Genomic DNA, 25,002 nt, shown 5'->3' with positions numbered 1-25,002 from the left:
AGACTGGGTAAGGATTCCAGGCGTTTGAGAAAGTGGTTGGTGTCTTTGATGAAGGATGGGAGACTGCATGTAATGGGTTGAAGGTGTTGATCTACGTAGGCAGAGATGCGTTCTGTGGGGGCTTGGTAACCAGCTACAATGGGACGTCCGGGATGATTGGGTTTGAGAATTTTAAGAAGAAGGTAGAAGGTAGGGGTGCGGGGTGTCGGTGGGGTCAGGAGGTTGATGGAGTCAGGTGAAAGGTTTTGTAGGGGGCCTAAGGTTCTAAGGATTCCTTGAAGCTCCACCTGGACATCAGGAATGGGATTACCTTGGCAAACTTTGTATGTGGTGTTGTCTGAAAGCTGACGCAGTCCCTCAGCCACATACTTCTGATGATCAAGTACCACGGTCGTGGAACCCTTGTCCGCCAGAAGAATGACGATGGAACGGTCAGCCTTCAGATCACGGATAGCTTGGGCTTCAGCAGTGGTGATGTTGGGAGTAGGATTAAGGTTTTTTAAGAAGGATTGAGATTATAATAGAGGGAAACATTCCACGTAGGAAAAATATATCTAAAAACAAAGATGATGTGACTTACCAAATGAAAGTGCTGGCAGGTCGACAGACACACAAACAAACACAAACATACACACAAAATGTATGTGTGTGTATGTTTGTGTTTGTTTGTGTGTCTGTCGACCTGCCAGCACTTTCATTTGGTAAGTCACATCATCTTTGTTTGTGTATATATATATATATATATATATATATATATATATATATATATATATATATATATATATATATATATATATATATATATATATATATATATAATGGAAGGAAACATTCCACGTGGGAAAAATTATATATAAAAACAAAGATGAGGTGACTTACCGAACAAAAGCGCTGGCAGGTCGATAGACACACAAACAAACACAAACACACACACAAAATTCAAGCTTTCGCACTTCGTCATGAAAGAGGGAAAGAGAGGAAAAGATATATATATTTTTTTTTTTTTTCTTCAAAGTGCTTCGAACAGATGTGTGTGTGCGCAGTAGGCTTGAAATCTTTTCGTTTCACTGCCTGCATCCACATCTGCCTGCGCCCTTCGTCCTTTGGAAACCTATACGAAAGAGAAAAAGCGGCTTTGTAGCTTACCATTTCAAGAAATATGTACGATTGCAATGTGTGCTTGGAAACACACACAGCACTTCAAACCGCCAATTTACGTAACTGTGGCGTTCTGGGTAAGGATACGATACACACAATAGTTTATCAGTATTCAAGAAATGCCGCTAAATTGTAATAATAATAATTACACGTGAAATTTAATGTTACTTCCCTTCACAAAATGCTCAGTACAACCATAACCACAACAGGATACCAACATTGTTTTGCCAATAGTCACGTGGTATAGCAGTAGAGATGTTGGTGCCACGAAATATACATCATGACCAGTCTACCAATATCTATGGTCGAAGGATCCAAATCCCTTTATGCTAAAGCTCTATCCACTAAAGTATCTCTGACAAGGAAAAACAAATGTATCTGTATCACCTCATTTTCACATTAGGTGGGTCCCTCTCTTCTTTCCAAGCTTCCCTAATGTATCTTCCTTTTCTCCCTGAGAAAGCTAGGCAGCACTTAAATCTATCATTAAGGCAAATGTTTGTATTAGCTTCTTACAGTAATTAATATCACAAGCAAACTTCAAATATCTGGCACCTGACAGCAATAGATGTCTCCTCATACCTGATGCCATAACAAGAGAAACTGAAAATTCAGATTCTTTATTTGCCATTGACCACATGCAGTGAAATGGGCTTTATAATGATGTCAAGATACATAAGAAGTTACTATATTAGTTAGTGTTTACATTACAAGCACAAATTATTTATGCTGCATTTAATCAATTGTACAGTATTGCAATCAAAGCCTTAAAACTCAATTTCTATGTTACAAGTGTCCAAGAATTCTGTAAGACTGTAGTATGGACTGTCTATTAACCATTTGTGCAGTTTACTTTTAAAATTATTGACAGGCATATTGAATGCAGTATGTGGTAATTCGTAAAATAATTTCAAACAGTTCACTTTGTGAGAGTTGCCTGTTTTTGTCAGCCTATGTCTAGGAATGTCATTACTCTGTTTTTGGTGTCATGAGAGTGTGTGTTCTCTCTGGTGTTAAATTTTGTTCTGTTCTTTTTAGCATATATCAGTGATGCATAAATATAAGAATTTATTGCTGTCATTATTTTCATTTTGATGAATATAAAGGATGGCAGTGTTCCCTTGGACCAACCTTGCACATTATTTGTAGCACCTTTTTCTGCATCAGTGGTACATCACTGACATGACATGAGTGGCCCCATAGAAACAGCCCATAAAATATAGGAGAGTGAAAAAGTTCAAAGTAAGCTGTTCTGAAATATTTGTTACTCACTAGATCAGACAGTTTCCAGGTGAGATGGGACACCCTTGATAACTTTTTGCAGACCTGGTTGATATGGGGTTGCCAGTTAAGTTTGGAATAAATGTGTATTCCAAGCAGTTTTACAGATTTTGGTTCTACCTCGTTAGCCATCCCACCTGTAGATGCCAAGTTTTCTCTGGATTCAAAGGTATCATGTCACCAATATCACATTAAGTGGCCCTCACTATATGTTCTAGTGAATAGAGGAGATTAGTATGTAATGTTACAATAAAACTATAATAAAATTTATGCTTCTAACTGCAACTGCAATAATCCAGCAACATATTTCAGGAACCTTAATATTTAACTTCAAAATAATAATATTTGTACATACCATTCTCAGCTTCCTCATGCAGAATGTGCCTGGTAACAACATTTTTAAGACCAGCAAAACTAAAATCACAATTCCTATAGTCACTCATTGGACTGGGAAAGGCAAATGCAAGCAGATTGCCTCTTTCAGATGCTTTCTCTATAGCCTGTCCTCCTGAGAGCTTTGAAAATTCAGGAATATTTCGTAACTTTAAACGTCTTGCTGTCTGAAACAGTGTGAATATACTGAAATAATCATGAGTTGTCCCAGCATTTATTACAAGATACAATATACACTAGGAACACAGTACTTGTCATGAATATAATTGGACCAACAATCACCATAGTATCTTACCACCATTAGACATTCAAAAATCTAATAAATCTTTCCTACGAGAATCCTGTCCCCTACATCACCGATAATTCAAATAAGCAGCACATTCCATTCTCTTTCTATCTCTCTTCACTATAACATATAAACTGAGTGGTCAAAGTCACAGAAACGGCTGTCCAATTCAAAGATATGTCAATTATGATGCCCAAATGTTGTGGCTAGATGTACTGTATAGTGTAACTGTAGACAGACTATCTGAGTAGTCAGTTACAGAGAGATGTGTGGTGAAAATAGTAGCATATTACAAGTTAATTTACTTTGTATGAGGAATGACAATCAATGCAAGACCATTTGAGATTACACAAGGACTCCAATTTCCTAAGTCAACAGGGACTAGGGAGGATCTTCAATTTTACAGAGACAATGTTTCAAAATGAGAAAAATGACAGATAGATGCCTACAAGTGTTTTACTAACATATGTCATGTCACTGGCACAAAGCCATATGTGGTAACTGACCACTCAGTGTGAGACAAATCACTGCCATTTTAACATGTGATGGCAGAAATACATTTCTGTCAATACTGCATGGAAACAAATATTCCACAAAGACTTCAGTAGGTGAAAACCAACATCACATCCTGTGCCTTCCCATGTCTCTACATGATGCAGTCTAGCATCATTTCTCATCTTTCTGCATCTACATCTACATGATTACTCTGCAAATCACAATTAAGTGCCTGGCAGTAGGGTTCATCGAAACACCTTCAAGCTAATTCTCTACCATTCCACACTCAAACAGTATGTGGGCAAAATAAACACTTAAATCTTTCCATGGAAGCTCTGATTTCTCTTATTTTATTTTGATTATCATTTCTCTCTAAATAGGGGGATGCCAACAAAATATTTTTGCACTCTGAAGAGAAAGTTGGTGATTGAAATTTCATGAAAAGGTCCTGCCGCAGCAAAAAAAAACCCTTTGTTTTAATGACTGCCACAGCAATTCGTGTCTTACATCCATGGCACTCTCTCTCCTATTTTGCAATAACACAAAATGAGCTGCCCTTTGTTGAACTTTTTCAATGTCCTCCATCGACACTATCTGATGTGAATCCCACACCACACAACAATACCCCAGAAGAGGGCGGACAAGCATAGTGTAAGCAGTCTCTTCAGCAGTCCTGTGAATTTTTCTAAGTATACTGCCAATTAATCACAGTCTTGCTTTCCCCACAACATTTTATATGTGTATATATGCAGGCTGAAGTGATGGATAAAAATTTATATCTTGGACAGGATTCGAACCTGGGTCTCCTGCTCACTAGGCAGGTGGGCTAACCACAATGCCACTCTGGCCCAGTGGCTTTGAACAACTGCGTGGACTAACTACCCTAGCACACCTCCCTCCTCAATCCAAATTCCCATTCATGCCTCAGCCCATTTAATATCCCCCCTAAACTCAAAAAGCAATGCAAAAGCTTTCCATCCATATTGGAACAGCACCCCAGCATTGAACAAAACAGGGGAGCCTCCCTGAAAGTCAGGTATAAGTGCTTTAATAAAATGAAATTGTATAGTTCCAGAGACATCTTCAGGTCTCAAACATTATGATGTATACATGCAGACAGAAGCAATGAATGAAAATTTGCACCAAGCCCAGGAGGTGTGCTTGGGTAGTCCATGCACTTGTGCAAATCCGCAAAGCCACTGTGCCAGGGTAGCATAGTGGTTAGCACAGCTGCCTGGTTAGCAGGAGACCTGGGTTTGAATTCTGGTATTGGTACACATTTTCATTCACCACTTCAGTCTGCATACATACATCATAGATGTTTGAGACCTGAAAAGGTCTCTGGAATCATATAGTTTCATCTGATTATCTGTGTGATTCTTCCAATTTAAGTTATTTGTAATTGTAACACCCTAAATATTTAGTTGAGTTTGCAGCCTTTAGATTTGTGTGATTTATTGTGTGAATGAAATTTAGTGAATTCTGTTTAGTATGCTAGTGGATGACTTCACACTTTTCATCATTTAGAGTTAGTTGCCCCTTTTTGCACCATACAGATACCTTCACAATCATTTTACTATTCATTTTCATCATCTGATGACTTTACAAGACAGTAAATGACAGCATCATCTGCAAACAATCTAAGAGAGCTGCTCATATTGTCTCCTAAATTATCTACATAGATCACAAGCAGCAGAAGACCTATAACACTTCCTTTGGAAACACCAGATATTGCTTCTGTTTTACTTGATGACTTTCCATCAGTTATTGCAAAATGTGGACCTTCTTATAGGAATCATGACTCCAGGCACACAACTGAGACAAGGCTGTGTACACAAACAATTTGATTCGAAGTCACTTGTGACGAATGGTGCCAAAAGCTTTTTGGAAACCTAAAAACAAGAAATCAGTTTGACATCTCCTATCAAAAATATTTCTTACTTTGTGAGAATAATGAGCTAGTTGTGTTTCACAAGAATGATAAATCATTTTCTTCAAGGTAATTCGTAATGCTCGAACTCAGTATATGTTCCAAAATTCTACTGGAAATAGACATTAGTGATATGGGTCTGTAATTAAGCAGGCTACTCCTATTTTCTTTCTTGTGTATTGGTGCAATTTGTGCAACTTTCCAGTCATTAAGTACAGATCTTTGCATGAGCAAGTGGTTGTATATGATTGCCAAGTATGGAGCTATTTTACCAGAATTCTCTGAAAGGAATCTGACTGGTATACAATCTGGAACAGAGGCTTGCCTTTATTAAGTGTTTTAAGCTGCTTCACTACACCAATGATATCTATTTCTAAGCTACTCATGTTGGCAGCTGTTCTAGATTCAAATTCTGGAATATTTACTTCATCATCTTTTGTGAGGGCATTTTGGAAAACCATCTGTAATTCTTTATTCAGTGTACTTACTTTGCTTCATATGATATTTCTTTTTGTTCTATAAAATCTTCTCCTGCTTTGCATTGCATCTGCTTATATTCAGAGCCTTTGCTCTCCTTTCCATGCAAAATTGGTGGTCGCCTGTTTCCAGTTATGACATCACAAACACAACTATATTTTAGCAACTCATACTTTCATTGTCCCCCCATGAACCATGGACCTTGCCGTTGGTGGGGAGGCTTGCGTGCCTCAGCGATACAGATGGCCATACCGTAGGTGCAACCACAATGGAGGGGTATCCGTTGAGAGGCCAGACAAACGTGTGGTTCCTGAAGAGGGCCAGCAGCCTTTTCAGTAGTTGCAGGGGCAACAGTCTGGATGATTGACTGATCTGGCCTTGTAGCACTAACCAAAACGGCCTTGCTGTGCTGGTACTGTGAACGGCTGAAAGTAAGAGGAAACTACAGCTGTAATTTTTCCCGAGGGCATGCAGCTTTACTGTATGGTTAAATGATGATGGCGTCCTCTTGGGTAAAATATTCCGGAGGTAAAATAGTCCCCCATTCGGACTCTGGGCGGGGACTACTCAGGAGGACGTCGTTATAAGAAGAAAGAAAACTGGCATTCTACGGATCGGAGCGTGGAATGTCAGATCCCTTAATCGAGCAGGTAGGTTAGGAAATTTAAAAAGGGAAATGGATAGGTTAAAGTGAGATATAGTGGGAATTAGTGAAGTTCGGTGGCAGGAGGAACAAGACTTTTGGTCAGGTGATTACAGAGTTATAAATACAAAATCAAATAGGGGTAATGCAGGAGTAGGTTTAATAATGAATAAAAAAATAGGAGTGCGGGTTAGCTACTACAAACAGCATAGTGAACGCATTATTGTGGCCAAGATAGACACGAAGCCCATGCCTACTACAGTAGTACAAGTTTATATGCCAACTAGCTCTGCAGATGATGAAGAAATTGATGAAATGTATGACGAGATAAAAGAAATTATTCAGGTAGTGAAGGGAGACGAAAATTTAATAGTCATGGGTGACTGGAATTCGTCAGTAGGAAAAGGGAGAGAAGGAAACATAGTAGGTGAATATGGATTGGGGGGAAGAAATGAAAGAGGAAGCCGTCTGGTAGAATTTTGCACAGAGCATAACTTAATCATAGCTAACACTTGGTTTAAGAATCATAAAAGAAGGTTGTATACCTGGAAGAATCCTGGAGATACTAAAAGGTATCAGATAGATTATATAATGGTAAGACAGAGATTTAGGAACCAGGTTCTAAATTGTAAGACATTTCCAGGGGCAGATGTGGATTCTGACCACAATCTATTGGTTATGAACTGCAGATTGAAACTGAAGAAACTGCAAAAAGGTGGGAATTTAAGGAGATGGGACCTGGATAAACTGACTAAACCAGAGGTTGTAGAGAGTTTCAGGGAGAGCATAAGGGAACAATTGACAGGAATGGGGGAAATACAGTAGAAGAAGAATGGGTAGCTCTGAGGGATGAAGTAGTGTAGGCAGCAGAGGATCAAGTAGGTAAAAAGACGAGGGCTAATAGAAATCCTTGGGTAACAGAAGAAATATTGAATTTAATTGATGAAAGGAGAAAATATAAAAATGCAGTAAATGAAGCAGGCAAAAAGGTATACAAACATCTCAAAAATGAGATTGACAGGAAGTGCAAAATGGCTAAGCAGGGATGGCTAGAGGACAAATGTAAGGATGTAGAGGCTTGTCTCACTAGGGGTAAGATAGATATTGCCTACAGGAAAATTAAAGAGACCTTTGGAGAGAAGAGAACCACTTGTATGAATATCAAGAGCTCAGATAGCAACCCAGTTCTAAGCAAAGAAGGGAAAGCAGAAAGGTGCAAGGAGTATATAGATGGTTTATACAAGGGCAATGTACTTGAGGACAATATTATGGAAATGGAAGAGGATGTAGATGAAGATGAAATGGGAGATAAGATACTGCGTGAAGAGTTTGACAGAGCACTGAAAGACCTGAGTCGAAACAAGGCCCCGGGAGTAGACAGCATTCCATTAGAACTACTGATGGCCTTGGGAGAGCCAGTCATGACAAAACTCTACCATCTGGTGAGCAAGATGTATGAGCCAGGCGAAATACCCACACACTTCAAGAAGAATATAATAATTCCAATTCCAAAGAAAGCAGGTGTTGACAGATGTGAAAATTACCGAACTATCAGTTTAATAAGTCACAGCTGCAAAATACTAACGCGAATTCTTTACAGACGAATGGAAAAACTGGTAGAAGCGGACCTCGGGGAAGATCAGTTTGGGTTCCGTAGAAATGTTGGAACACGTGAGGCAATACTAACCTTACGACTTATCTTAGAAGGAAGATTAAGAAAAGGCAAACCTACGTTTCTAGCATTTGTAGACTTAGAGAAAGCTTTTGACAATGTTAACTGGAATACTCTCTTTCAAATTCTGAAGGTGGCAGGGGTAAAATTCAGGGAGCGAAAGGCTATTTACAATTTGTACAGAAACCAGATGGCAGTTATAAGAGTCGAGGGGCATGAAAGGGAAGCAGTGGTTGGGAAAGGAGTGAGAGAGGGTTGTAGCCTCTCCCCGATGTTATTCAGTCTGTATATTGAGCAAGCAGTAAAGGAAACAAAAGGAAAATTCGGAGTAGGTATAAAAATTCATGGAGAAGAAGTAAAAACTTTGAGGTTCGCCGATGACATTGTAATTCTGTCAGAGACAGCAAAGGAAGGACTTGGAAGAGCAGTTGAACGGAATGGACAGTGTCTTGAAAGGAGGATATAAGATGAACATCAATAAAAGCAAAACGAGGATAATGGAATGTAGTCAAATCAAATCGGGTGATGCTGAGGGGATTAGATTAGGAAATGAGACACTTAAAGTAGTAAAGGAGTTTTGCTATTTAGGGAGTAAAATAACTGAGGATGGTTGAAGTAGAGAGGATATAAAATGTAGACTGGCAATGGCAAGGAAATCGTTTCTGAAGAAGAGAAATTTGTTAACATCGAGTATAGATTGACATTTCTGTCTCTCATAAAACTTAAATTATCTTGACTTATCTCATGATCAGGTATTACTTCTTTTATTGAATTAAATACACAAGTATTCTCCATATTTCACTGATAGACATTGCTAATCATGTTCTGATTTGAAAAGACAGTTGATTTAAAAAAGGAGGCAGGGACAGCCAGTCTAATGATTTGTGTCCCTATATTAATTATGAGGTTGGTCAATCTCAGGCAGAGCTGTAGTTCTTTTGAAAGCATTGCAAGACAGGCTACCTCTGGTGCTCATACCTTATGCAGTGTTCAACGAACACATGCAACATTTCAGGTGACTAATACACACGTTTCTGAAAGTATTTGTATGGAGTGTAGCCATGTATGGAAGTGAAACGTGGACAATAAATAGTTTGGACAAGAAGAGAATAGAGGCTTTTGAAATGTGGTGCTGCAGAAGAATGGTGAAGATAAGATGGGTAGATCACATAACTAATGAGGAGGTATTGAATAGGATTGGGGAGAAGAGAAATTTGTGGCACAACTTGACTAGAAGAAGGGATTGGTTGGTAGGACATGTTTTGAGGCATCAAGGGATCACAAATTTAGCATTGGAGGCCAGTGTGGAGGGTAAAAATCGTAGAGGGAGACCAAGAGATCAATACACTAAGCAGATTCAGAAGGATGTAGGTTGCAGTAGGTACTGGGAGATGAAGAAGCTTGCAAAGGATAGAGTAGCATGGAGAGCTGCATCAAACCAGTCTCAGGACTTAAGACCACAACAACAACAACAACAACAACAACAACAACTTTCATTGTAACCAAATCTATATTTCACCAAAATTTAACTTGATAAATAATACCAATAACCATTGTGTATCAGTTAAAAACTCATATACCAATAGCTATTTAGTGAAATCAGTGGCCCCATTCAATGATTTATGCACTTAATCTTTCCAATTTTTCTGATACCAATTTGTAGGTGCATATGGTAAGGGAAATTCTACAGTGGAATATAAGTAATAGAAGGACTTTCTCATCCCCAATATATGAGGGGCATTCAATATGTAATGCAACACTTTTTTCTGAAAATTGGTTGGTTTTATTCATGATTCCAGTAAACCATATAATTCTCCACTCTTTTGGCTACAAACATTATTTTTCAACATAATCTCCATTCAATGCTATGGCTTTAGACCAGCTGACTGGGAGGGCTCTGTGCCTGCATAGTACCACTCCACTGGTCAACATCAGAGCCAACATCTTGCAGCATGTATTGCTTCGTCTGTCCTTCATTGGGCCAAACAGATGGAAGTTGGAAGTTGCGAGATCCAGGCTGTAGAGTGGATGATGAAGAACAGTCCAATGAAGTCTTCTGAGCTCCTCTCAGATGTGCAGACTTGTATGAGGCCATGTATTGTAATGGAGAAGGAGAAGTTCGTTAGCATTTTTGTGGCGACAAACACACTGAAGACATTTCTCCAATTTTGTGAGGGTAGCACAATACACTTCAGAGTTGACTGTTGCACCATGAAGGAGGACATTAAACAGAATAACCTCTTTAGAGACCCAGAAGACCATCACCATGACTTTACCAGCTGAGAGTGCAGCTTTGAGGTGGCACCTCTCCACAGTTTGCCATTTTGTTTCTGGTTCGAAGTGATGAACCCACGTTTCATCACCTGTGACAATGTTTGACAAAAACTGGCACAATTAGCCTCATAACATGCAAGCAATTCTGCACATATGGTCCTTTATTGCTCTTTATGGTCTTCTGTTAGACAGTGAGGAACCCAGTGGGTACACACGTGTGAGTACACCAACTGGTGAACTACTGTGTCACCACTACCAACAGGGACATCCAGTTGAGCAGTGCAGTGTTTGATTGTGATCTGTCGATCACCTTGAATGAGAGTGTCTGCACATTTCAATATTGCAGAAGTCACAGCTGGCCAGCATGCAGGAGATCGGACTGGTTTGCACTACCTTATTGCGATGATGACGGGTACCTCACCCAATGACTCATCAAGCTTTTGTTGACTGCCAAGTCTCCGCAGACATTCTGCAAGTACCTATGAATATCTGCAATGCTCTGGTTTTCTGCTAAAAGAAAATCAATTGACAGATCTCTACTCGGAACGTGCATCCATTACATATGGCATTTTAAAGGCTATGTATAGCACCGGCAGCTTTCAGAACTTCATGAAACTATAGAGGCTGTAGCAGGAATACTCCACGATGTTCCACAACAATTTCTGCATCAGCCGAGAAAAAAAATTGTGTTGCATTACTTATTGAATGCCCCTTGTACATTCATAATAGCTTAAAGTAGGAATGTATTTTTGGTTGAAACTCTTTTGTGCACCATTCTTTTATCATTTGTTGTCATGTGACTTTTAGTATAAGGTAATACATTTGGCAACCAGGATAAATGTCAATAAAGTTTGTCACTGTGTCCAAATTTTTCCTTACATCTGACAGTTTAAACATTAATCTATTACCTATATATTCACTGGTATCATTAATAATGAAATGGGACAACATTTGCCACACCTGTACTGTCTTCCCCACATACTCTTCTGTAAGAAATTTTGTTGTGATTACAGAATATGAACAGCCACTTGTTTGCCTAATGTATCTGCAAATCTTTTTGCTACAGTCTATAGTTCCGCTCTTTTCACAGGAACTCTGAAAGAACATTGTTGTTTGTTAACCAGTTGCCCATTTTTGTTTTCCAGCAAGTTTGTCTTGTTTTAGCAGAAAGTCTGAATGTTTATTGTGATTCTTTTTAGTGTCTTAAAAAGGTGACTTGGCAATACCAAACTCTGTCATAATACCCTGGGCAGAAGCAGCAGCTTGGGTTTCATCAAGCACTCTCATTTTATCTTCTAAATTTGCTCCTAACACCCACCTTGGTTACTGTATTATGCTGTATGACACATTAATACTTTTTAAAGTGATCACAGAGATGGAAACTGTTCAAGCTTTCACTTTATTGCAAGCTTGTAACCAACAATGGCACATACATTATTTATTTTCAGCCAAGGATGAAGAAAATGGAAATGGAAGGGATGTGTTCAATATTTTATTTTAAATGTACTTGGCGTGAATGATGTCAGGCGCATTAGGTTGGAATTTCACTTTGCGATAAAAAACAAGATGAGATTACTGAAAACTCAGAATCAATGAAGTCCAAATTAGAGAGGGTTTGCTGTATAGAGAAAAGTCAAAACAACCTTCGGTAATATTATAAGGAAAGACCTCAACATAAAGAATGGAAGAGGAGTTCCACTGTTAAACCCAGACGAGAGAGCTCATAAACGGAAAGAGAACATTGAGGGGCCCTTATGTAGAGGAGAAATGTCTGATAAGATGATAGGCACTACATCTTCAGGCCACAAGTGGCCCGTCGGGACCATCCTACCACCGTGTCATCCTCAGCTGAGAATGCAGATGGGGGGGGGGGGGGGGCGTCTGGTCAGCACACTGCTCTCCTGGTCATTATGATGGTTTTCTTTGACCAGGCCACCACTGTTCTGTCACGTAGCTCCTCAACTGGCACCATGAGGCTGAGTGCACCCCCAAAACCGGCAAAAGCACATGACGTCCCGGGTGGTCGCCCATCCAAGTGCCAGCCATGCCTGACAGCACTTAACTTCGGTGATCTGAAGGGAACCGGTGTATCTGCTGCAGCAAGGCCATTGCCCCTCATAAGATGATAGAAGAAGAAATAGGAGTCAATATGAAAGACACAAATGATTCAGTATTGGAGTCAAAGTTTAATAGAGTTTGTGAAGGCAGAAAGCACAGATAATACACGGGGCAGTCAATAAGTTCCCATCTGAGTGTACTGCTGCAACACATAAGAAACCCAGTATGACTCTGATGTAAGAATATAAGCACTGAAATGTAGGCAAGGGATTAGTGTGGTCTTTGAGGGGGAACTTTTTGATTGCTCCTTACAAATAGTCATTTGGGATTTCTAAAATTATTGAGAGAAGTAGCAACCAAATGGCTATTCAAGATGGTTTGTAATATCTATGAGTCTGGAGAGAGATCATCAGGTTTCCTAAAGAATATCACCCACAAAATCTCAAAATTAGCAAGGGCAGAAAAGTGAGATAGAAAGGGCAGAAAAGTGAGATAACTACTAAGCAACCAGTTTCAACAGCTCATGCATCCTTGTTGCTGACAATAATAATATACAGAAGAATGAAAAAAATGGAAGATCTGCTAGATGATGATTAGTTTGGCATCAAGAAGGGTAAAGGCAACAGAGATGTCAAGGCAACAGAGGTGCCATTCTGATGATGTGCTAGATAATGACAACACATTCATATGATTTGTAGCTCTTGAAAAGCATTCAACAGTTTAAAATGGTATAATATGCTTGAAATCCTCTAGTAAATAAGTGTAAGCTATGGGTAAAGATGTGTATTGTACAATATGTCACAAGATAACAAAAGGAGTGACAGGTGAGCCAAATGACTCAATGTGGTGTGCTGTCAAGCATTGCTAAAGCTCTGCTAGGAAATACCAGAGAGACCTGTAGTGGTGAAGTTCATCTTTTTCACACACCATTTGGGGCAGAGTGCCTACAAAGTTGAATGTGCTGGAAGTGTGGTGGCACGTAAAGTAGCAGTTCAACCATCCACCTGTTTGGACAAGTCCTGCGTGTGTCAGGTGCCTGCAAGCCAAGGTCTTAAAACATAATACAAAAGGACATTGTCTCTTTATATAGGCACATTCTGGTCACATGCTTTCAAACACAAAGAGTCTGGAAAGCAGCAGACCCTATCAGTTACCAGTGTGGTCCAGTTGTGCCTAAAGCTGACAGTAACTGTTAGACACAACTGGTTGGCCAGGCATCTCCAAAGCATGTGCTTTGAAAAAGGTTTTCAATGGGACATGGTGTCCTCAAACAAACAGTATAGTCACATAATTTTGCCATCTAAGGGCGGGGAACTAGCAGTGTGTATTGTTGTTGTTGTTGTGGTCTTCAGTCCTGAGACTGGTTTGATGCAGCTCTCCATGCTACTCTATCCTGTGCAAGCTTCTTTATCTCCCAGTACCTACTGCAACCCACATCCTTCTGAATCTGCTTAGTGTATTCATCTCTTGGTCTCCCTCTACGATTTTTACCCTCCACACTGCCCTCCAATACTAAATTGGTGACCCCTTGATGCCTCAGAACACGTCCTACCAACCAATCCCTTCTTCTAGTCAAGTTGTGCCACAAATTTCTCTTCTCCCCAATCCTATTCAATACCTCCTCATTAGTTATGTGATCTACCCATCTTATCTTCACCATTCTTCTGCAGCACCACATTTCAAAAGCCTCTATTCTCTTCTTGTCCAAACTATTTATTGTCCACGTTTCACTTCCATACATGGCTACACTCCATACAAATACTTTCAGAAACTTGTGTATTAGTCACCTGAAATGTTGCATGTGTTTGTTGAACACTGCATAAGGTATGAGCACCAGAGGTAGCTTGTCTTGCAATGCTTTCAAAAGAACTACAGCTCTGCCTGAGATTGACCAACCTCATAATTAATATAGGGACACAAATCATTAGACTGGCTGTCCCTGCCTCCTTTTTTAAATCAACTGTCTTTTCAAATCAGAACATGATTAGCAATGTCTATCAGTGAAATATGGAGAATACTTGTGTATTTAATTCAATAAAAGAAGTAATACCTGATCATGAGATAAGTCAAGATAATTTAAGTTTTATGAGAGACAGAAATGTCAAGAGGGTGAAACTTCCAGCCCTTATATCTTCAAAAGCACACCCTTCAGGTAAAAATGGGAACCTTCTTCACGGATCAGGGATAGAGGACTACCACACTATTTACCTCCCTTGAAAGTACCAGGACTCATTTCTGAGTTTGGATGGCATGCTCATAGTACACTTACTGTTATAATGTATATTGATATTGTAAATAGTCTTCGCAGGTTTGCCGCCGCATCAAGTTGAGCAAATTCCACAGTATTCCCTCGGAGCAACTGTCCAACATCTTCAGGTGGTTCAACCTTGTTGGTGGCTAGGTACAACTGATGGTATCCACACGTCGACGCCCCATTTCCAGAACACATGCATGAAGAATGCGCAGGTGCAGAAATCACGTATGCGCAAATGGTTTGCAGATACATGGTGCCATATTCAAACACCCTCTGCCAAAACTCACAGAGCGGCTCTCCTGCGCGTGCGCTGTATGCTGCATTTACTAACAGTGCAGCCACACGTAACTCACCAGAGACCTTATTAGACCAATGTTGTGATGGGTCTGTTACCAAAACTTGATTTTCGAGTCGTGACTTAATAGCAGCCAATGCAGTTAGATATAGTGGGAATTAGTGAAGTTCGGTGGCAGGAGGAACAAGACTTCTGGTCAGGTGAATACAGGGTTATAAATACAAAATCAAATAGGGGTAATGCAGGAGTAGGTTTAATAACGAATAAAAATATAGGAGTGCGGGAAAGCTACTACAAACAGCATAGTGAACGTATTGTTGTGGCCAAGATAGACACGAAGCCCATGCCTACTACAGTAGTACAAGTTTATATGCCAACTAGCTCTGCAGATGACGAAGAAATTGAAGAAATGTATGATGAGATAAAAGAAATTATTCAGGTAGTGAAGGGAGACGAAAATTTAATAGTCATGGGTGACTGGAATTCGAGCGTAGGAAAAGGGAGAGAAGGAAACATAGTAGGTGAATATGGATTGGGGGGAAGAAAAGAAAGAGGAAGCCGTCTGGTAGAATTTTGCACAGAGCATAACTTAATCATAGCTAACACTTGGTTCAAGAATCATAAAAGAAGGTTGTATTCATGGAAGAATCCTGGAGATACTAAAAGGTGTCAGATACATTATATAACGGTAAGACAGAGATTTAGGAACCTGGTTTTAAATTGTAAGACATTTCCAGGCGCAGATGTGGACTCTAACCACAATCTATTGGTTATGAACTGTAGATTAAAACTGAAGAAACTGCAAAAAGGTGGGAATTTAAGGAGATGGGACCTGGATAAACTGACTAAACCAGAGGTTGTACAGAGTTTCAGGAAGAGCATAAGGGAACAACTGACAGGAATGGGGCAAAGAAATACAGTAGAAGAAGAATGGGTAGCTCTGAGGGATGAAGTAGTGAAGGCAGCAGAGGAACAAGTAGGTAAAAAGACGAGGGCTAGTAGAAATCCTTGGGTAACAGAAGAAATATTGAATTTAATTGATGAAAGGAGAAAATATAAAAATGCAGTAAATGAAGCAGGCAAAAAGGAATACAAACATCTCAAAAATGAGATCGACAGGAAGTGCAAAATGGGTAAGCAGGGATGGCTAGAGGACAAATGTAAGGATGTAGAGGCTTATCTCACTAGGGGTAAGATAGATACTGCCTACAGGAAAATTAAAGAGACCTTTGGAGAAAAGAGAGCCACTTGTATTAATATCAGGAGCTCAGATAGCAACCCAGTTCTAAGCAAAGAAGGGAAAGCAGAAATGTGCAAGGAGTATATAGAGGGTCTATACAAGGGCAATGTACTTGAGGACAATATTATGGAAATGGAAGAGGATGTAGATGAAGATGAAATGGGAGATACGATACGGCGTGAAGAGTTTGACAGAGCACTGAAAGACCTGAGTCGAAACAAGGCCCCGGGAGTAGATAACATTCCATTAGAACTATTGACGACCTTGGGAGACCCAGGCCTGACTAAACTCTACCATCTGGTGAGCAAGATGTATGAGACAGGCAAAATACCCTCAGACTTCAAGAAGAATATAATAATTCCAATCCCTAAGAAAGCAGGTGTTGACAGATGTGAAAATTACCGAACTATCAGTTTAATAAGTCACAGCTGCAAAATACTAACACGAATTCTTTACAGACGAATGGAAAAATTTGTAGAAGCCGACGTTGGAGAAGATCAGTTTGGATTCCGTAGAAATGTTGGAACACATGAGGCAATACTGACCTTACAGCTTATCTTAGAAGAAAGATTAAGGAAAGGCAAACCTACGTTTCTAGCATTTGTAGACTTAGAGAAAGCTTTTGACAATGTTGACTGGAATACTCTCTTTCAAATTTTAAAGGTGGCAGGGGTAAAATACAGGGAGCGAAAGGCTATTTACAATTTGTACAGAAACCAGATGGCAGTTATAAAGAGTTGAGGGGCATGAAAGGGAAGCAGTGGTTGGGAAGGGAGTGAGAGAGGGTTGTAGCCTCTCCCCGATGTTATTCAATCTGTATATTGAGCAAGCAGTAAAGGAAACAAAAGAAAAATTTGGAGTAGGTATTAAAATCCAGGGAGAAGAAATAAAAACTTTGAGGTTCGCCGATGACATTGTAATTCTGTCAGACGGCAGAGGACTTGGAAGAGTTGTTGAACGGAATGGACAGTGTCTTGAAAGGAGGATATAAGATGAACATCAACAAAAGCAAAACGAGGATAATGGAATGTAGTCGAATTAAGTCGGGTGATGGTGAGGGAATTAGATTAGGAAATGAGACACTTGAAGTAGTAAAGGAGTTTTGCTATTTGGGGAGCAAAATAACTGATGATGGTTGAAGTAGAGAGGATATAAAATGTAGACTGGCAATGGCAAGGAAATCGTTTCTGAAGAAGAGAAATTTGTTAACATCGAATATAGACTTAAGTGTCAGGAAGTCGTTTCTGAAAGTATTTGTATGGAGTTAGCCATGTATGGAAGTGAAACATGGACGATAACCAGTTTGGACAAGAAGAGAGTAGAAGCTTTTGAAATGTGGTGCTACAGAAGAAAGTTGAAGATTAGGTGGGTAGATCGCGTAACTAATGAGGAGGTATTGAATAGGATTGGGGAGAAGAGAAGTTTGTGGCACAACTTGATAGAAGAAGGGATCGGTTGGTAGGACATGTTCTGAGGCATCAGGGATCACCAATTTAGCATTGGAGGGCAGTGTGGAGGGTAAAAATCATAGAGGGAGACCAAGAGATGGATACACTAAGCAGATTCAGAAGGATGTAGGCTGCAGTAGGTACTGGGAGATGAAGGAGCTTGCACAGGATAGAGTAGCATGGAGAGCTGCATCAAACCAGTCTCAGGACTGAAGACCACAACAACAACAACATGGGGACATCCTGGCCATGCTTCCATGTCGACCGCCAAACCAAATATTTACACCTGCAAGATCATGCTCTGCATTTGGTGGGACTAGCTCAGCGTCATGTACTATGAGGTGTTAAAACCAAGTGAAACAATCACAGATGCTCGTTATCAAATGCAATTAATGCATTTGAGGAGAGCATTAAACGACAAATGGCCGCAATACACCGAGAGGCATGATAAAGTGATTTTGCAGCACAGCAACACTCAACCACACATTGCAAAGGAGGTCAAAAGGTACCTGTAAACGTTAAAATGGGGAGTCCCACCCCAACCGCCGTATTCTCCAGACATTGCTCCCTCTGACTATCACCTGTTCAGATCAATGGCACATGGTCTGGCTGAGCAACACTTCCAATCTCATGAAGAAGTCAGAAATTGGATCGATTCATGGATCGCTTCCAAAGATGAACAATAGTTTTGACACGGGATTCATAAACTGCCTGAAAGATGGGAGAAAGTAGTGACCAGTGATGGAAAATACTTTGAATGATACACATGTAACCAATTTGTTTAATTAAAGCCTCAAATGTTTGAGAAAAAATGGTGGAAGCAAAGTTGTACACCTCCTACTTACAGTAGGACAGAGAGACACCCCATTCTTTTGAATCTTGGGTAGACCGTAGAGTCTAGGAGGAACTGTAGCCTGTTGACACAAACTCTTAGCAACTTGCACTGGAATCGAGCTCTTCCTGATGAATTCCAAAGTCTTTCTCTAGATCCTACCCGTTGGATCAATTTTTAATTTACTGTATGCAGGATCGTAGAGCAGTTTGTATATCTTGCTGTCATATTCTGTACGTGGGAGAATCACAGTAGCATTTCCTTTGTCAGCAAGTGAGATGACAGTGTCTTGGTCTTCTCTCAATTCTCACAGAGCATTTCTTTCAGCTGAGGTGATGTTAAAGCTGGACCTCTTAGGTGAAGCTTCAGTCAAGATGTGGCATGTGTCGCACCTAATCTCTTCTGCGGCATCCTTAGGAGTTTCAAAACAGCCTGCTCTATTCCACTATTCACATCTCAGATGAGATAGTACGATCTTTGATGAGTAACGTCTGGCCACACCGTTAGTAAATGCAGTGTACAGCACACGCGCAGGAGAGCCCCTCTGTGATTTTTGGCAGAGGGCATTTGAATATGGCATTTGCACATGTGCGATTTCCCTGCCTGCACATTCTTCGAGCACGTGTTCTAGAAACAGGGCATTGATGTGCGGATACTGTCAGCCGTACCTAGCCGCCAGAAAGGTTGAACTACCTGAAGATGTCGGACAGTTGCTCCCAGGAAATATTGTGGAATTTGCACAACGTGATCCAGCGGCAAACCCGTGAAGACTATTTACAACATATCCACCAGGAAAGCTTGAATAGTCATATACTGATATCGATGGTTAGACCTAGTAAATATATAGTGTTTGGCATCACCAAAACTGGCAGTTAAGTGTGATTTATGATATAACTTTTGTTTGATTAGTTGTTAAGGTAGGCGACTTGGCTCACATTTATCTACATCTACATCACATTCATATGAAACTGTATCTTGTTTCATGGCACTACAATGAAATGATGTGGTGGGAGAGGGACAGAGGCAGTCAGTCAATAGAAAGAGGTGCTGAAGAAGTTATAGAGGATATAAAGAGTTAAGCTAGGAATTAATGTGGGTTGTGAAGAAGTTGGTCAGAGATTCGAAAGAGTCATGACGTTTCCATTCCTGTGAATTGAGGATTTCGGTTGGAGACTAGAGAGAGTCCAGACACATTCATTTCAGAAAGAGCTGTGGTTCTTGAATCAGTGTATTGAAAACTTCTGTCAGTGACTGAAAAGAGTCAAGACATTTTGGTTCTGGCAGGAGTGGTGACTCATGTATTAGGGGTCTTGCATCATGGACTAGAAAGGGTCAATATCTATCAGTCTTAGAATGAGCTGAACTGAATAATTTCCAAACTTGGCTTTTTCTTGATAGTACACTTTGATTTAAAAGATTTCCATGAGGCTGAATTGCAAGAGCTCAGAGCATTCAGCGGGTTATCGCAGCTTGAAATACTTATGCAAGTAGCATTATATCTGAGCAGTAAAATTGTGTTGGGAAGAGTGGTCAAACTCAAGGACATTTGGAACACTTTCTTGCAAATTGTAATTGGTAAACTAGCCCCTGTTGAAGTGGTTGAGACACTTAACGCCATGAATAAGCTGTTGCTGTTAAATAAAAAAGAACAATTTAAACATGCGCATTGTGTCACCTAGTTTCATTTGTAAAATCCGCTCCAGCTACATAAATTTAATTAGAACACAGTTAGCAGGTCTATTAGGAGATTATAAACTTGAGAGCATCAAAAAAAGTACTATTTTACAGTGGTGTACAATTGCCCTTAGACAAAGCTGACAAGCTTCAGATAAAATCCAACAGTACATTTATGTTCCCCTCTCTGGGATGAGTTGCAGTTCACAACAGAGAGTCTTAGCAATGTAAATGAACTGATAGTGAAAATGATGAACGAAGACAAGAAAGAAGTGCTCAGATTAGAAAGGATGTAGTAAGACGGGGATGTACTCCTTAGCCCATACTGTTTCATCTATACATCAAAAAAGCTATGACAGAAATTAAAGAAAGGTTCAGCAGTGGGATGAAAATTTAGGGCAAAAGGATGCCAAAAATAAGATCCACTGATGAAACTGTTATCTTCAGTGAAAGTGCAGGAAGAACTGCAAGATCTGTTAAATGGAATGAACAATCTAATGAGCACACACTAAGGACTGAGAGTAAACTGAAGAAAGACAAAAGTAGTGAGGAGTAGCAGAAATGAGAATATTGAGAACTTAACGCCAAGACCGAGGATCTTAAGAGGAGGAAGAAATTTCTCAGAATGAATGTCTGGAGCACATCACTGCAGGTTAGTGAATCGTGGACTGTGGGAAAATGAAAAGAAGAGAATCAAAGTATCTGAGATGTATTGGTATAGAAGGATATATAAAATTTAGTTGGACTGATAAGATATGAAATGGAGAAGTTTACCACAGAATAAGTGAGTAGAGTAACATGTGGAAAATATTAACAAGAAGAAGGGGCAGGATGGTAGGATATATATTAAGATATCAAAGAATAATTTCCATAGTATGAGAGGGAGCTGTAGTGGGTAAAGGCTTTAGTTGAGAACAGAGAGTGAAATACATCCAAGAAATAATTGACAATGCTGGATACTCTGTGCTACTCTGAGACGAAGAGGTTAGCAAAGGACAGGTATTCATGGTGAGCCACATGCAACCAGTCAGAATACTGATGAAATAAAAGAAAAAAAATGGTATATTTGTTCATTATTTTTCATATATACGATAAGGAAACTTCATGTAAAGTGTGCTTTGTTGATGTTTTCATTGTTAAAGAAGGGCATTGTAGCTACCAGTTCACAATAATAATAAAAGTTCTTTGTAGCTCAATAGCATAGTGCAAGTCATTCAACTGGATACCACTTAAGCAACTTGCATGTTCCTAACACACCGCAGTAATACTATCAGAAGAAGGAGACCTCATGTTTGACATGAAATCTGAACTAGGTGCCAATTCCTGGTGAATCTTTTCATCACTCAGAGCTGAAGGCTAGATTAAAGGCAGAGTGAAAAATTCCATGATCTGACCAAGTTTCAATTCCACAACCTTTACAGTTTAGAGGCATACAATTTGCCACCAAACCCAACACAGCTGAATGATAATTAATTATTCTGTTCACTTCCAAGATTTCAATTCTATCTGTTTCACTACCTGGATATGGTGTAAGCAATATGAATCTAAAATTCTCTGAGCTTTTATTCACCTTTATCCAATTTTAAATGTGTAATCATAAGAGCAACTGTGAGTCAAATTTTCACTGTGGTATAAATCTGGGAGAAGTGCTGGGAACTCAACCATAGGTTCCTAATAACATCTGCAGATTTCTCAAAGACTTCTATGAACAGATTAAGTATGTGCAACACGCAGAGGGAGCTTTGCATACCAAGAAAGTTAATTAACTTGGTGAAGGTGTATACTGCAGAGGCAAAGTCCATGGTGAAATGCCAGGGGGAGCTATCCAAAAAGTTCAGCATCAGAACTCATGTGAGATGCTTTCCAAGTTTATCCTGGTGGAAGTAATACAGGAAATGAAATGAGAATGCAAATGATTGAAACTTAATGGAAAACCAGAATTATTACAATATGCAAATGACATTGTAGCCATAATGGATTCAGAGGATGAGATGGTAGAAATCTTAGGGGACTTAGCAAAGAAAACCAGTAAGATTGTACTGAGGATTAATGCAAAGAAGACTGAAATGATAGAAGTCCTCATAAAAGCCTTCAATAATGCCCAGCCATAGTAAGGAATATGGAACACAACCAGAGTGGAAAATTCTAAATGCCTTGGCACCTAATACAAAAGGCATAATAACAAGAAATTAATCAATGTATTGTCAATAGGTCTAAAACAGATCATTTCATCAAAAAATCTGTCAGTTAAGAACAGAATTAAGAGCCTGTAATACAGTGATAGTATGAGAGTCGTTGACACCTTAAGCACCACAAAAAGTATAAAGAGAACCTGTTGATCTTTGAATGGAAAGTCCTGAGAAAGATCTTTAGAGCAATCTGCAAAGAGAACAACTGGAGACATAGAAAGAACTGAGAACTGCATGACCTGATGAAACAAATGAACATCGTCCAGGAAATGAAAGTGTGGAGAATAATCCTGGCTAGGCATATTGCCAGCAGTCCAGACACTTGCCAGACCAAAGCTGTGCTTATGGGAAAACCTGATGGTTTGGTTGGAAGACCAAGGAAGTGATGGGAGGATGAACTGCAGAAAGACCTTCAGCAGCCGAGTATCCATGAGAACTGGATCCAAAGAGCACAAGATTACCATCTGTGGAGAAACACTGTAAGGTTGGTACATGATCTTCTGGATCCATGATCACTGATATGTACGTACGTAATCAAATAATTAACAACAATATTTGTTGTTGTGACTCGCCGATCTTTCAAAGTGCCACCGCGCAGTTACGCACATCCTCTACATGCAACGCTGTCTGCCAGCCATGCAGCAGCAGCGCCACCTAAGCGGCCAGCCAGCCAGCGGCCGCTAGACTTGGACTCGGTTATGATTTGACTGTTAAAGTGTATACACGTCTTACTCTGTTTACTTGATCTGTGACTTTCATGTATTGCATCTTCCTTGAAATATACTTGTTCAACTTGAAGATATAACATTTGTGTTACAGATTCTACTGGAAGAATTGTAATGTTATGGAACATCTGCCACCCCTCCCTCTCCAAAAAATATTGCCTTACATCATACCATTTCATAAAGATGTCAGTCTACAGCTAACAGAATTCTCTGTCTAAACACCTAGATTACACCATGACATCACAGCCAGCACCTAACGTACATTAAATGATAACTGAGTACTGTTCACAAACATTCAAACATTTTCAAAACAGTGAATAAACTAAATCGAAAACTTGCAGCAATGATTCAACTGTTGTTGTTGTTTTGTCATTATTATTGTTGTTGTTGTTGTTGTTGGTGGTGGTGGTGGTGGTGGTGACAACGGCAGTGGCGGCAGCGTTGGTGGCACTTTACAAACTGGTTTGATGCAGCTCTCCACAGTAGACTAAATGGCTCTGAGCACTATGAGACTTAACATCTGAGGTCATCAGTCCCCTCCACAGTAGACTATTCAAGTCTCTTCACCTCTGTATTACCACCACAATCTGCATCCTACTCAAACCAACTAAGACAATGGAAAATCTCTGCTATATGGTGACTAGCAATCTATCCTTTTCATAATATTGTCACTGAACCAATTTAAGGTACTACAGCCTCGGCCCCCCCCCCCCCCCCCCCCTTTAGAATCTTTGCCCCCCACATTTCCCCCAGTAACCGAGTTAATTATTTCTTGATGCCTTATCATATGCCCAATCAACGTACCCCTTGGTTTAGTCCAGTTGTATCAAAAGTTCCTTCCCCCCCAACTTGCAGTACCTCTTCATTAGGTACTCGGGCTACCATCTAATCCAGCATTTTCCGGTACCACCACATTCGAAACGCTTCTAATTTTAATTTGGATTTTTTAAAATAAATTATGCTATTCCTTCTTATTTGTTTCTTAATCATTTTCCTGCTGACATGCCACCACATTTTAACACTGGCCATTACTGACGTAATATTCACAGCCGTGCAACCAACCTGGTAATAAAATCCCAAGACTTACTTTGTCCAATGCTTCACCTGGTGCATCGTCTATACTGTGTCCCAGCAATAAATATTTGTCAACAGCCTGAGCAATTGCAAGCAAGCAATGTCCACCTGATATCAAAAGGACTAAAAAGGGAAAATCAACCTGCAGAGAAAATACCAAGATGTTACTATATGTTAACTCACAACATTCTCAAAAACAGATGCATCCAAACAACATTAAATAGTAGTCGTAGTAGTAGTAGTAGTAGTAGTAGTAGTAGTAGTAGTAGTGTTCTTCCTCTATTTATGACAGTATAATAAAGAATATTGTGTTTAATCTGACTGTTATTAATACACTACTGGCCATTAAAATTGCTACACCAAGAAGAAATGCAGATGATAAACAGGTATTCATTGGACAAATATATTATACTACAACTGACAAATAATTACATTTTCACGCAATTTGGGTGCATAGATCCTGAGAAATCAGTACCCAGAACAACCACCTCTGATGGCAATAACGGCCTTGATACGCCTGGGCATTAAGTCAAACAGAGCTTGGATGGCGTGTACAGGTACAGCTGCCCATGCAGCAGTGATTGGAGTATTGTGATGAGCCAGT

At 39.8% G+C, this 25,002-nt stretch overlaps 1 protein-coding gene and 1 pseudogene across 2 annotated transcripts in view; both read right to left on the bottom strand.

Annotated features, from left to right (window-relative positions):
- The window catches only part of LOC126457685 (tRNA N6-adenosine threonylcarbamoyltransferase, mitochondrial), a 110,302-nt gene that overhangs the window by 22,652 nt on the left and 62,648 nt on the right, over positions 1-25,002 (bottom strand). For both annotated transcript variants that reach the window (XM_050094190.1, XM_050094191.1), the window contains exons 4-5: positions 24,412-24,540; positions 2,795-2,999 (exon numbers count right to left, since the gene is read on the bottom strand). In XM_050094190.1, the coding sequence (XP_049950147.1) occupies positions 2,795-2,999; positions 24,412-24,540 (334 nt within the window). The remainder of the gene's footprint in view (positions 1-2,794; positions 3,000-24,411; positions 24,541-25,002) is intronic.
- On the bottom strand, positions 12,605-12,722 carry LOC126459417 (5S ribosomal RNA; annotated as a pseudogene).

Source organism: Schistocerca serialis, chromosome 2 (genome assembly GCF_023864345.2).
Source record: "Schistocerca serialis cubense isolate TAMUIC-IGC-003099 chromosome 2, iqSchSeri2.2, whole genome shotgun sequence".
Taxonomy (NCBI): Eukaryota; Metazoa; Arthropoda; class Insecta; order Orthoptera; family Acrididae; genus Schistocerca; species Schistocerca serialis.
Note: the sequence above shows the minus strand (reverse complement) of the source record. Positions and strands in the feature narration are given on the sequence as shown.